This window comes from Ornithodoros turicata, chromosome 1 (assembly GCF_037126465.1).
Source record: "Ornithodoros turicata isolate Travis chromosome 1, ASM3712646v1, whole genome shotgun sequence".
Classification (NCBI taxonomy): Eukaryota; Metazoa; Arthropoda; class Arachnida; order Ixodida; family Argasidae; genus Ornithodoros; species Ornithodoros turicata.
The window spans coordinates 208,763,004-208,774,306 of record NC_088201.1 but is presented as its reverse complement, the minus strand read 5'-3'; the positions used below and the strand labels follow the sequence as shown (position 1 = coordinate 208,774,306).

The 11,303-nt window shown below is 49.4% G+C and overlaps 3 protein-coding genes and 1 long non-coding RNA gene across 4 annotated transcripts; all 4 read left to right on the top strand.

The window, feature by feature from the left end:
* Nucleotides 1-487: 487 nt before the first annotated feature.
* Nucleotides 488-5,899, top strand: LOC135394048 (uncharacterized). Its single transcript, XM_064624489.1, has 5 exons — nucleotides 488-838; nucleotides 948-1,452; nucleotides 2,669-4,418; nucleotides 4,494-5,354; nucleotides 5,422-5,899. The coding sequence occupies exons 1-5, from the start codon at nucleotides 488-490 to the stop codon at nucleotides 5,897-5,899; spliced, it is 3,945 nt and encodes a 1,314-aa protein (XP_064480559.1).
* An 11-nt stretch (nucleotides 5,900-5,910) lies between these two features.
* On the top strand, nucleotides 5,911-6,549 carry LOC135394041 (uncharacterized). Its single transcript, XM_064624476.1, has one exon. It carries the CDS (start codon nucleotides 5,911-5,913, stop codon nucleotides 6,547-6,549), a length of 639 nt encoding a protein of 212 aa, XP_064480546.1.
* Nucleotides 6,550-7,711: 1,162 nt separating this feature from the next.
* Nucleotides 7,712-10,130, top strand: LOC135394033 (uncharacterized). Its single transcript, XM_064624464.1, has 11 exons — nucleotides 7,712-8,081; nucleotides 8,156-8,260; nucleotides 8,350-8,419; nucleotides 8,504-8,649; nucleotides 8,714-8,785; nucleotides 8,848-8,930; nucleotides 8,992-9,259; nucleotides 9,317-9,412; nucleotides 9,583-9,756; nucleotides 9,845-10,031; nucleotides 10,117-10,130. The coding sequence occupies exons 2-11, from the start codon at nucleotides 8,174-8,176 to the stop codon at nucleotides 10,128-10,130; spliced, it is 1,197 nt and encodes a 398-aa protein (XP_064480534.1). The 5' UTR covers nucleotides 7,712-8,081; nucleotides 8,156-8,173.
* Nucleotides 10,131-10,216: 86 nt separating this feature from the next.
* LOC135375870 (uncharacterized) lies at nucleotides 10,217-11,061 on the top strand. The gene is made up of 4 exons (XR_010417419.1): nucleotides 10,217-10,328; nucleotides 10,388-10,486; nucleotides 10,609-10,780; nucleotides 10,926-11,061. It is a non-coding gene; the product is annotated as an uncharacterized LOC135375870 (long non-coding RNA).
* The last annotated feature ends 242 nt before the right edge of the window (nucleotides 11,062-11,303 follow it).

Genomic DNA, 11,303 nt, shown 5'->3' with positions numbered 1-11,303 from the left:
TTCGCCACAGCTGAAGGCAAAGATGCCAGGAAGCTATTGTCTACTGCTAACATTAAAGCCCTAAAAGGTCTTGCCAGATCCTCAATAAGACGGCATGCACAAGAGAACACTGCAGTATCGCCTGCTGCGGTCAGTGGCCTCCGCCATCAACTGAAGAACGCCCCATACCACGTATTTGGTATTCACAGTGGCTGCGCAAGCGAGCACTGCTCCGTCAATGCTGTGGAACTTGAACTTGGATGCTGTAGAAGTTAAAAGCAGAACGGAAAAGGGCAATCTTCTTCTGAGATCCAACATGATGACTGAAATCCAGGAAGCAATAGACGTACTCGCAGACAGATCCGATATGCTGCCCCTGGACGCAACAAGTAATGCCGCTGAGACCTACATGAGCATGGTGGCGCGTACAGTCGGTGGCAAACGCGTTGACTATGCAAAGAGTAAAAGTTAAGGTAACAGATGTCGCGTCGCAGCACTCGCATACAACATGAGAGGTGCAAGATGGCACGACCTCTATCAGCGCAAGTTCGTCGCGAAAAATCCATCATCCGCTCTGAACGAACTAATAACATCAAGACAAAAGCGCAATGAACGAAAATGCAAAAGAGCGTTGCGGTTCGACAGGTCTCCAATATCGAGAACACCCAAATTCGCAAGCACCGTTGGAGACAAGGACTATGGAGGACAGTCTCAAAAACCAGATCTGGACAGGACAATTTTTATTGAGAAAGCCAAAGACTTTGTGCGTGGCATACAGTTGACCAGCCAGGAAGCTGACAGCCAACAGAAGTCTACACTAGAACGGAACAAGTCTGATCTGTGGCACTCACAAAGAAAGGTGAGGATGCCATCAACCTCAATACATAGTTTATGTCGCCCACATAGAAAAACATTCAAGCACTCTTCTTTAGGGAAGGCCATAATGTATCCCAAGTCGTGTTTGCAAGCAAAGCAAAGATTGTCAGTACGGCATCGACCACGAGGAAGACGCAGCATCAGCATTCCAAGCGAGATACCCGAACGTTGAAGTGAAAAAATGTGGCCTTTTCGTCGACCCTGATATACCCTACGTATGCACCACTCCTGACCGCCTTATCGACAACGACGGAATCCTCCAAATAAAATGCCCTGCAACAGTACAAAATTACATGACCATCGCAGAAACCGCTCGCAACCATTCCATCGGCGTAAAAATATCGAAAGACTTCTATCTTCTAGACTATCTTCCAGAATCACACAAGTACTTCTATCAAATACAAGCTCAGCTAAACATTGCGAAGAGGGGCTACTGCAAACTCGCAGTGTGGTCGCCGACGGACCTGCAAGTTGTAACCATCAAGAGGAACCCTGCGTTCTGGCAAAAAATATTGCCTAAGATTAATAACTTTTATGTAGGATATATGGTTCCTGAGCTAGTTGATCCACGAGTCACGAGACACATGGAACTACGGGGTAAAGCAGTGGACATAAGCGAACTGGACAAGCTTTTTTAATTTGTCACACGCGAATGCTATTCGCGTGCACTGAGTGTAGATATCGTGTGTGTATACAGTCAGTCTAGACCTGAATGTATTTGGAGTACTGTATTTAAAATACTGTCTTTTAAATACAATTAGCGGTATTTTGGCAATCTAGTAAATACGTTTTGTTTTGTGTATTTGTACGCTATTTAAAATGGATTTCATGGTATTTTGTACTCATAATAACCTAATTATATATTTTGGATCTCCCTCTCAAACTTGCTGTGTCTCGTCTGTAATTATCTTGCTTGTTCAGTGGAAATTTCCTGAGTCCCTAGGGCTTGACCCGGACATTGGCCCTTCTTCGAAGTCTCCATTTAGAGACCTTGCCCTGTGTGTACTAATCCTTGGCGGGTGAAGGTTCAACTATGTGTGCCCTGACGCGGTGACGCCGAATTCTGACCTCGCCGAGCAGGGACCTGCTAGAAGTTGGCTTTCTTTTGATCACATATACTTAGTGGAGTTATGTGTTCAGGGTTTAGGTGATTCATGTCACATAGCTGCGACTTGCCGCATTGACCGGTGACTTTTTGCGTTCAAGGATAAATAGTATCTTAATTGTATTTCAAATACCATTTGAAGTATTTTACTCTATCGTAATCACTTCGATTTTCATGTACTTATACTCTATCTTAATTACAATCTAACGTTAGTAGTTATTTATTTTCTTAAATACATTTTCGAGTATCTTGTACACGTCTGACCCAGTCTGCATGCAATGCACACCCGGGCTATGCACAACTTTATACTCTCCTGTTGGTGAGCGCATTGCGGGAGCAATCGGACTGTGCATGGCTGGCGCTTCCCTTTCATTATTTTTGAAATAAGTGTAGCATCATCGGCATCGCCGCGCACCGAGCTTAGCACTGTCCCCGTGCGCTGCGAATAAATCACTTTTCGATTGACCTTCCGAGGCTTCCGGTTGTCCCTCCTTGGATTGCGCTACACTGGTGACCCGGCCTTTGCTACGATGCAGGCTTCTGCAACCGGCGACGCGCCCCGCTTCCCTGCACCGCCCGTGGAACAGGCCGCCCCTGCCTTTGCTGCCCAGTCTCAGGTCGGCCATTTTGCCGTTCGCCTGCCGCCATTCTTCAGCCAGCAACCCTAGCTTTGGTTTGTGCAAGCTGAAGCGCAGTTTGCCCTCGCAGGCATCACTACCGAGACGCGGAAGTATTACCATGTCATTTCCGTTCTGCCTCCGGACATATCGCTGGAAGTCTCTGACTTGCTCCTTCACCCTTCACCCACCGAGCCCTATACCGCTCTCAAGACAGCGCTCGTTGAACGCACAATGGCTTCCGAGCGCAAGCGGCTACAGCTCCTGCTCGACGCAGAAGAGCTCGGCGACCGAAGACCATCCCAGATGCTTCAGCATATGGAGAACCTCCTCGGCTCGCGCGCCGCGACCTTCTATCGGGTTCTGTTGAGGGAGCTGTTCCTGAAACGCCTTCCCAGCCAGGTGCAGATGGTTCTGGCCACCGCCGCTGACCTGAATATCGCAGCACTGGCCAAGCTTGCCAACAAGGTTCTTGAAGTCAGTTCTCCCACCACCTCGGCTTCTACAGCTCCGGTAGCTGCTCTGACACCCTCTCAAGACCCAGCCACCGCTCAGCCCTCTTCCTCTCAGTTGACCACGCTCACTGAAGAAATTCGACGGTTATCTGACGTAGTCGCTTCAACCTTGTCGAGCCGGCAACCCCGTCGCCCATCCCCCCGACGGCGTAGCTTGACCCCTTCTCCCAGCCGACCTCCAGCTGGTTGCCTTCTGCCTTGCTTGCTTCTACCACGCCAAGTTCGGCGCCGCTGCTCTCAACTGCGCCAGCCCTTGCGGCTGGCCGGGAAACAGCAGAGAGGATCACTACCGGCAACTAGTGATCCCCGGAACACTCACCCAGGTCGCCTTTTCTTCATTGCCTGCAAATCTCATGGTTTCCGCTTCCTGGTGGACACCGGCGCCCAAGTCAGCGTGTTGCCAGCTAGCGCTGCAGACAAACGAAGACCTGTCATGCACCACCTCTCCGCTGTGAACGGCACCTCTATCCCCGTTTACGCGGAAAGATCGTTGGCACTAGACGTGGGCTTACGCCGTCAATTCCGGTGGATTTTCCTCGTGGCCGCCGTTACGCACCCCATTCTCGGCGTGGACTTTTTAAACCACTACCGTCTCGCCGTTGACACCTTCCACCGTCGGCTTGTCGACTCTACTACCAACCTGTCTGTGGCCGGCATTTCGACGACGCGCATCTCCCCACGCCATGGTCTTCTCGGCCTGAAACCTGCCAATCCGAGTTGTGACTACGGAGCCCTGCTTGCAGAGTTCCCTAGCCTCACCCAACCTCCCGATTGGACTCGCCCGGTGCAACACGACGTGGTACACCGTATCACTACCACCGGACATCCCACCCATGCCAAGCCTCGCCGTCTCGCTCCCGAAAAGCTTGTCATCGCCCGCCAGGAGTTCGAGCATATGCTGGAAATCGGCATTGCTCGCCCGTCTGACAGCAGCTGGTCATCGGCCCTCCACATGGTCCCCAAGAAAACTGGGGACTGGAGACCATGCGGAGATTACAGGGCTTTAAACGTAAAGACCGTTCCAGACCGCTACCCCCTGCCTAACATCCATGACTTTACGGCTGGTTTGCATGGGGCCATCATCTTTTCAAAAATCGACCTGCGGAAGGCGTACCACCAGATCCTAATGGCTCCTGAGGACGTTCCAAAGACGGCCATTACCACCCCCTTCAGCCTCTTCGAGTTCCTCAGGATGCCCTTTGGACTCCACAACGCTGCACAGACCTTCCAAAGGTTTATTGATTTTGTGACCAGAGGATTACCATTCGTTTTCGCGTACGTTGGCGACATACTCGTGGCCAGCCCCTCCGCCGAAGAGCACCTCCGGCACCTTCACCTACTTTTCGACAGGCTCGCTCACCACGGTATCGTTATCAACGCTGAGAAATGCTAATTCGGCAGCACCTCTCTTGAATTTCTCGGCCACCACCTCGACACTAGCGGCATCAGACCTCTTCCGAGCAAGGTGCAAGCCATCCTAGATTTTCCTCGTCCCGACATCATTCGTAAACTTCGCAGATTCCTGGGACTCATTAATTTCTACAGGAGGTTTATTCCTCACTGTGCCTCCACCCTCCTGCCCCTCGAGGAAATGCTGAAGCTTCCTGAGCAGCCCTCCGCAGCCCTCGACTGGTCCCGGGAACGTCAGCATGCCTTTGACCAAGCCAAGCCAAACCTCGCCAACGCTAGCCTACTGGCCCACCCTGCTCATGACGCCCCGACAACCTTGATAGTTGACGCCTCAAACCAGGCCGTCGGATCAGTTCTCCAGCAGCATATCTCTGGCTTCTGGCAACCAATAGCCTTTTTCTCTAAGAAGCTTACTGAGACCCAAGCCAAGTACAGTACCTTTGGTCGAGAGCTCCTGGCAGCTTACATGTCCGTGCGCCACTTTCGCCACCTGTTGGAAGGCCGACATTTCACGTTGCTTACGGACCACAAGCCGCTGGTGGGCGCCTTCCGAAAGTCCAGTTCCCGCTACTCGCCACGAGAAATCCGGCACGTAGCATTTCTGTCAGAATTTTGTTCGGACATCATCCACATCAAGGGATCCGACAACGTTCCCGCCGACGTTCTCAACCGTCTGACTACCATTCAGTCTTCCCAGGACTTTTCCCTCGACCGACTAGCTCAGCTCCAGCAAACAGACACTGAGCTCGAAGCCCTTCGACGCTCCCCGTCTGCGTTGATATTGCAAGACGTGCTGCTGCCCGGTACTTCCTCGCCCGTCATCTGCGATACCTCGTCCGGCACCCCTAGACCGTTTGTTCCAGTGCCTTCGCCGGGCGCTTTTTGAGAGCATTCACAACCTTGCCCACCCTGGTGTCAGGCGTACTGTCAAGCTTGTCTCCGCAAGATACGTCTGGCCCGGTGTCACCAAGGACGTTCGGCTCTGGACTCAGGCCTGCCTGGCCTGTCAACGGCGCAAGATCCACCGCCACACCGTCACACCTCTGTCCCGCTTCCTTCCTCCCGACGCCCGCTTCGACACGGTACATGTCGACATTGTCGGCCCCCTGCCACACTGCGAAGGGAAACGGTACATCTTGACATGCGTCGACCGCTTTACGCGGTGGTCGGAGGCCGTTCCCCTTGCCGACATGACCGCCCACTCGGTGGCTGCTGCCTTCGTCAGCACATGGATCAGCCATTTCGGCGTTCCCTCGGAGATCGTCACCGACAGGGGAAGACAATTCGAGTCCGCCCTTTTTCATGCCCTCACGAAGCTCCTAGGCTGCTCGCGTCTCCGGACGACATCCTACCATCCTGCAACTAACGGCCTGGTAGACGCTTCCACCGCACCCTGAAGGCCGCCCTCATGTGCATTGAAAACACAGCCGAATGGGTTTCTTCGCTTCCGGTCGCGCTTCTAGGCCCTGCATGCCGAACTCAATTGTTCCGGAATTGTTCCGGTTGTGCCGGAGAGTTGTTTGCATTCGTCAATTGTTCCCCCGCCGAATTAGTCTATGGCACCACGCTTCGCTTGCCGTCGGAGTTCCACGCTTCCCAGACCACGCTTTCCCCAGGCGACTCGGCAGCCTACCTCGTTAAGCTGCAGCAAGCCTTCCGCTGCCTTCGACCTTCCCCGCCTCGCGAGCGGCACAACCAGTCTCCCTACGTCAGCCCCGATCTCAAGAACTCCTCCCACGTGTTTCTGCGGACCGACGCCGTACGCAGGTCTCTGCAACCGCCATACACTGGGTCTCATCCCGTTCTCTCGAGAACCCCCAAGACCTCGATCATCAGGGTCAACGGCAGAGAGGAGACTGTCTCTAACGACAGACTAAAGCCGGCCCATGTTCTGAATCCGGAGTCTCTGCTGAAGCCTTGGCAAGTTTCTCTCCACCTTCGCATCCCCCGTCCAGCCCTTCACCCAAGACAGTCACTTGGAGACTATAGCTCTCCTCCAGCGGGGGGGCTATGTAGCATCATCGTCATCGCCGCGCACCGAGCTTAGCACGGTCCCCGTGCGCTGCGAATAAATCACTTTTCGATTGACCTTCCGAGGCTTCCGGTTGTCCCTCCTTGGATCGCGCTACATAAGTATATTCGCCCTCCCCATCGAAATGTTGTGCAAATCACACCATGGGGATAGGGTGGCGGCAGGAATATCCCCATGACTTGCCTGCGTCTGTTATTTCACGTATCATAATCGCACAATTCAACATAAGTTCACAGCCAAAAGTATGACGTGCTGCACCATCGGTGCAAGCACGAGACTAACTGTGGATCAAGCCCTATGGTTGGTCTCACACAAATCCTGTAGCTAGACCCGGAAAACCTCAACGGACATCCACAACGAGCAAGGCGCAAGCAAGATCAACCGTCGTCTTATATGCCCAGTGTCAATCACTTTAGCTGGATTTTTTGGTACCTCTTGTACTTACGGTCACCCGCATACATGTTATTTGCACTAACCTGTGTGTATGTGGTGCAACTAAGCAGAAATGAATAGCACTTGTCTATGCAGATGAACAGTCCATTTGATTGGCTTTATTTTTTTCCTCTTGACAACTAGAACACATCGCTCCCACACTTAAAGGGACCGAAAAGTGAAAAATAACCCCCATATTTTGGCCCACCATCCTGCACATTATCATTGTTTGATAACACAGAGAAAGCATTACCTCACAAATCGGAATATTTTTTACGTATAAATATTTTGAAGGTTGCCGGAACATGGACGGTGCTGCCAACAAACGGCAAAAAAGAGTAACTTGGGTTTCAGGTCCAGGGCGTCCGGGATTGGTCAACCTGAACCACGTGACAATTAGTTTCTAGAGAACAAAGTTGATACACATTATCTTTATAACTAAACGTCATTTTAAAAATGACGTTCACTTCCAGGCATTTGAAGAACATAGTTTCTATACTAATAAAACATTCAGCTACGACGCGCCGTGCCGTTTGCAAGGCCGTCTGCAAGGCCGTCTGTGTTATCGCGCTTATTGTCTACGCCGTGGGTGGTCATACCGGCAGCGCGAAGCATGAAGTGAAAGTCTGTGAAAGTAATCAAATAACTTGTCTGTCACTGTTGTGTCACGTATTTACGAATGCCTGGTGTACGTTGTGGAGTTCGGGGATGCGGAAATCGTTCATCTTCGACGACGGGCGTTTTCTACCACAAGATTCCACAGGACAATGCGCGAAAACGAAAGTGGTTCGAAGCACTCGGCTATGAGATACAGCAGTCGTGTCGTGTGTGCTCATTCCATTTTTCTGCCGATGACTACGAAGATGCCGCAGTTGGCGAAGTGCGAAAACGTCTGAAGCAAACTGCCGTTCCGTCACCTGTTATTCTGCTTCGCTTTGGTGACGGGCTCAGCACAACGTCTCAGGTATGTACAGGTGTCACACATGTATAAATTATAATATAGCGATGACGTATACCATTTAACTTGTGTTATCCTACCCACTGGGCATTGTGAACATGACCAAATTTAATTTCAGGGACATTCCGGTGTTGAAGTGGCGCCGGACTGCTTTGTAGTATGTAGAGATCTCACCATTATTGGTCATCTTTTGAAAATTTCTGTTTTGAAATAGTTTTAAAACTGTTTCAGGTCGACTGCAATGATTTCATGGACTTGTGCATGGAAGTCACCGTATCGGATGACACTACTGATGCTGCTAGCACATTGTCCACGTCGACGGACACTGTTTGTGAAGTACGCAGTAAAAAAGTCTTGTCTAGATCTGCACTGCAAGAATTCAGAACCAAATATACTCAGTAAACTTGAACTTTCCTACTTTGCAGGAAACAACTGTAGTCGAGTTCGACCATGCATACTGCAGCACTGTCTCTCCAATCACTATGAAGTCTGCATGTAAGAAGTGTATACAAGATTAGTGCTCAATGTGATCCGCATTTCTTATTACTCTTTTTGTTTGTGTCTGTGTGTGTGATCCAGGCACTCAAGTTAACATGACAGAAATAGCTGGAAGCTGGTATGCTAAAAATGATGATCCGGATTTGCCAGGAGTGACAGCATTCCTACCTGTGGCTTCGTCTCCCCCTCTTGCTTCTACCAGTTACAGCTGTGTGATTGCTCAAGAGGTAGGATAGGGGTGAGTCTGTATCCAATTGATAATATTTTTGCAATCCTTACACGGACACAAAGACACCAGAAAGGACATCACGTGGGCCAATAATTACATCGACCCCCACTTCGCAGATTCTGCCAAGTCCACAGGTGGAACCACTAGCTTTGTTACGTGTTGCAGACTTTGTAACATTTTTGGAGTCTTTGGACAGGTGCAGAACATCAGTATGACATCAACAGTGGGAGAAGAAACTGATGAGAGCTACTACCCATCTGAGGATAGCTTCTTTGAAGGGTACAGGAACACTTTCTGTTGAAGCAAACTTATGATTAAAGATGGCCAATTAATTTTCTAGAGACACCACTACACCTGAATGTCCAGTGGAACAGCGAAAATTCATTGTCTTTGAAGCCCCACTACTGGAATTGTTCAAAGCATGTCGCAGTTGCAGTGGGTCATGCAAGGTTACCACATCAGTTCGGGGCACACTTCTCACTGTTGTGTCCGAATGTGCAAGCGGCCACAAATTCTCTTGGAACAGTCAGCCAGAACTGAACAGGATGGCTGCAGGAAACGTTCTGCTCTCCGGTGCAATACTGTTCAACGGAGCCAGTCCCACCAAGGTGTGTACTTGCATGTTTGGGAGCATAAATAATAAAACGTTACATCCCTTTCTAAAGGTTCTTCGACTGCTGAGCTCCATCAACATACAAATGATTTCAAAGGTTGCATACGACACATATCAGAAAGGTTGCCTACTGCCTGCTGTATCACAGGTACCAGTTCCTAGTCGCTTCCACAATACTTGAAAATCTATCTAAAAATATTAATTATCATCATGTGATTGTGATAAGTAGTAACTGACAAGCATCGGTGCTTCAGTGTATAAGGAGGTATTGAGTTTGCTTTCTGCAACAATGGCTGTTATATTGCACAAATCTTACAGGTTTGGAATGCAGAACACAACCACCTGCTCCTTTCACTTCAAGACAAGCCTGTTGACCTCCTTGGAGATGGCAGATGTGATTCTCCTGGTCACTGTGCCAAGTACATGACATACACTTTTATGGAAGCCCATTCAAAGAAAATCGTCAGCTCCGTTCAAGTACAGGTTGGTGAGGTAAGTGTTTGGCACATATATTACTCGTATAAGGCCTACCAGCTGCCATAGTTTGATTCTTTCTTTTTGTGTGTTCTTCTTGCTCTAGTCTCCAGATGTTGCTTCCAGCACAAACATGGAAAAGGTGGGATTTGTGAGATGCCTGGACGAACTGAAATCAAACCACATCATCGTGGCATCCATTACGACTGATCGACATCCTGCAGTGAGAAAGCACATGCGTGAAATGGAACCCAGCATAGTGCATGGATTTGATACCTGGCATGTGGTGAAAGGTGATATTTACTTGCTTATTATGTAACCCACACCGTAGGGTCAATTGCACTGCTACTGATACGCTGTACATCATGACCATTTCAGTGCTCTGCCGTTGAATTTATGTCATGAATTTTTATTGTTGGGCTTATGTATTTAAATTTTGTATGCAGGCTTGAAGAAGAAATTGGACGCAGCAGCCAAAACCAGTGCAGGTGCTCCTTTAAAACCATGGGTGCAGCATATTTGCAACCATCTCTACTGGTGCAATTCCACAGCTGAGGGGAATTCAGAACTGCTACTGAGCATGTGGAAAAGTAAGACTTAATCAGATAATAACAGATATGTAGCTCTGACACTAACATTACTTCATTAGGCATGACACGCCACATTACAAATGTCCATACCGGTCACGAAGGTCCATACCATCGCTGCTTACATGACACAGTTGGAGAAAGGCCGTGGCTGCAGCCTGGTAATTTGAATTAGGAGAAGCGCATTTTTCCGTAGTGTGTTAGTCTAGCATACTCCACATGTACTAGACATAATGTATGTACAGTGTACATGGCGAGGACAACAAATGCTCTGAATGTACAGGTACCGTAGCTTATGCAAGACTTCTGAAGATTGTACTGAACCCAAGGCTACTGAAGGATGTTCAACAACTATCAAGAGTGGGTCAGACATCAGGGCTCGAGTCATACCACTCCGTCATACTGAAGTTCGCTCCTAAGTCCACAGCATACACACCGAAAGTTATGCGTGCTAGGTGCGTACCCACGCTTTGAAATGGGAAGAAAGACGAGGGGTTGACGTAGTGCTTGACCTTTTTTCTTTACTGTATAGGTTGTCAAAAAGGTTATTTGTGAGGTATCACATTTACAATGTCTTATCTCTTCTATCACTCCTTCTAGGACACAAATAGCTGCCCTGCACTTCAATGAAAATGCTGACCGGGAGTATGCTTATGGAAAGGATGGACAACAGATGTTCAGGAGGAAGCTCCTAAAAACAAAGAAAGGGGCAGAAGTAGTTTCTAGAGTGAAGACAAAGGCCACTTACAGTATGAAAATCTCCTTCCGTTTATGATACAGGCATTTGTACTGCTTATCTCTTTACAGATTATGTGGCAAATCTTCTAAAGGGGGCTGTGATAGTGTGTGAAAGCACAACATACAGTGCCATGGTAGCAGCCCACCATAGTCCCGAGCCTGCGCCAATGACTGCAGCTTACCCACGTGAATCGAAAGAGGTCCTGATTGCGAGAAGGATGCTTCGCTTTCCAACAGAGT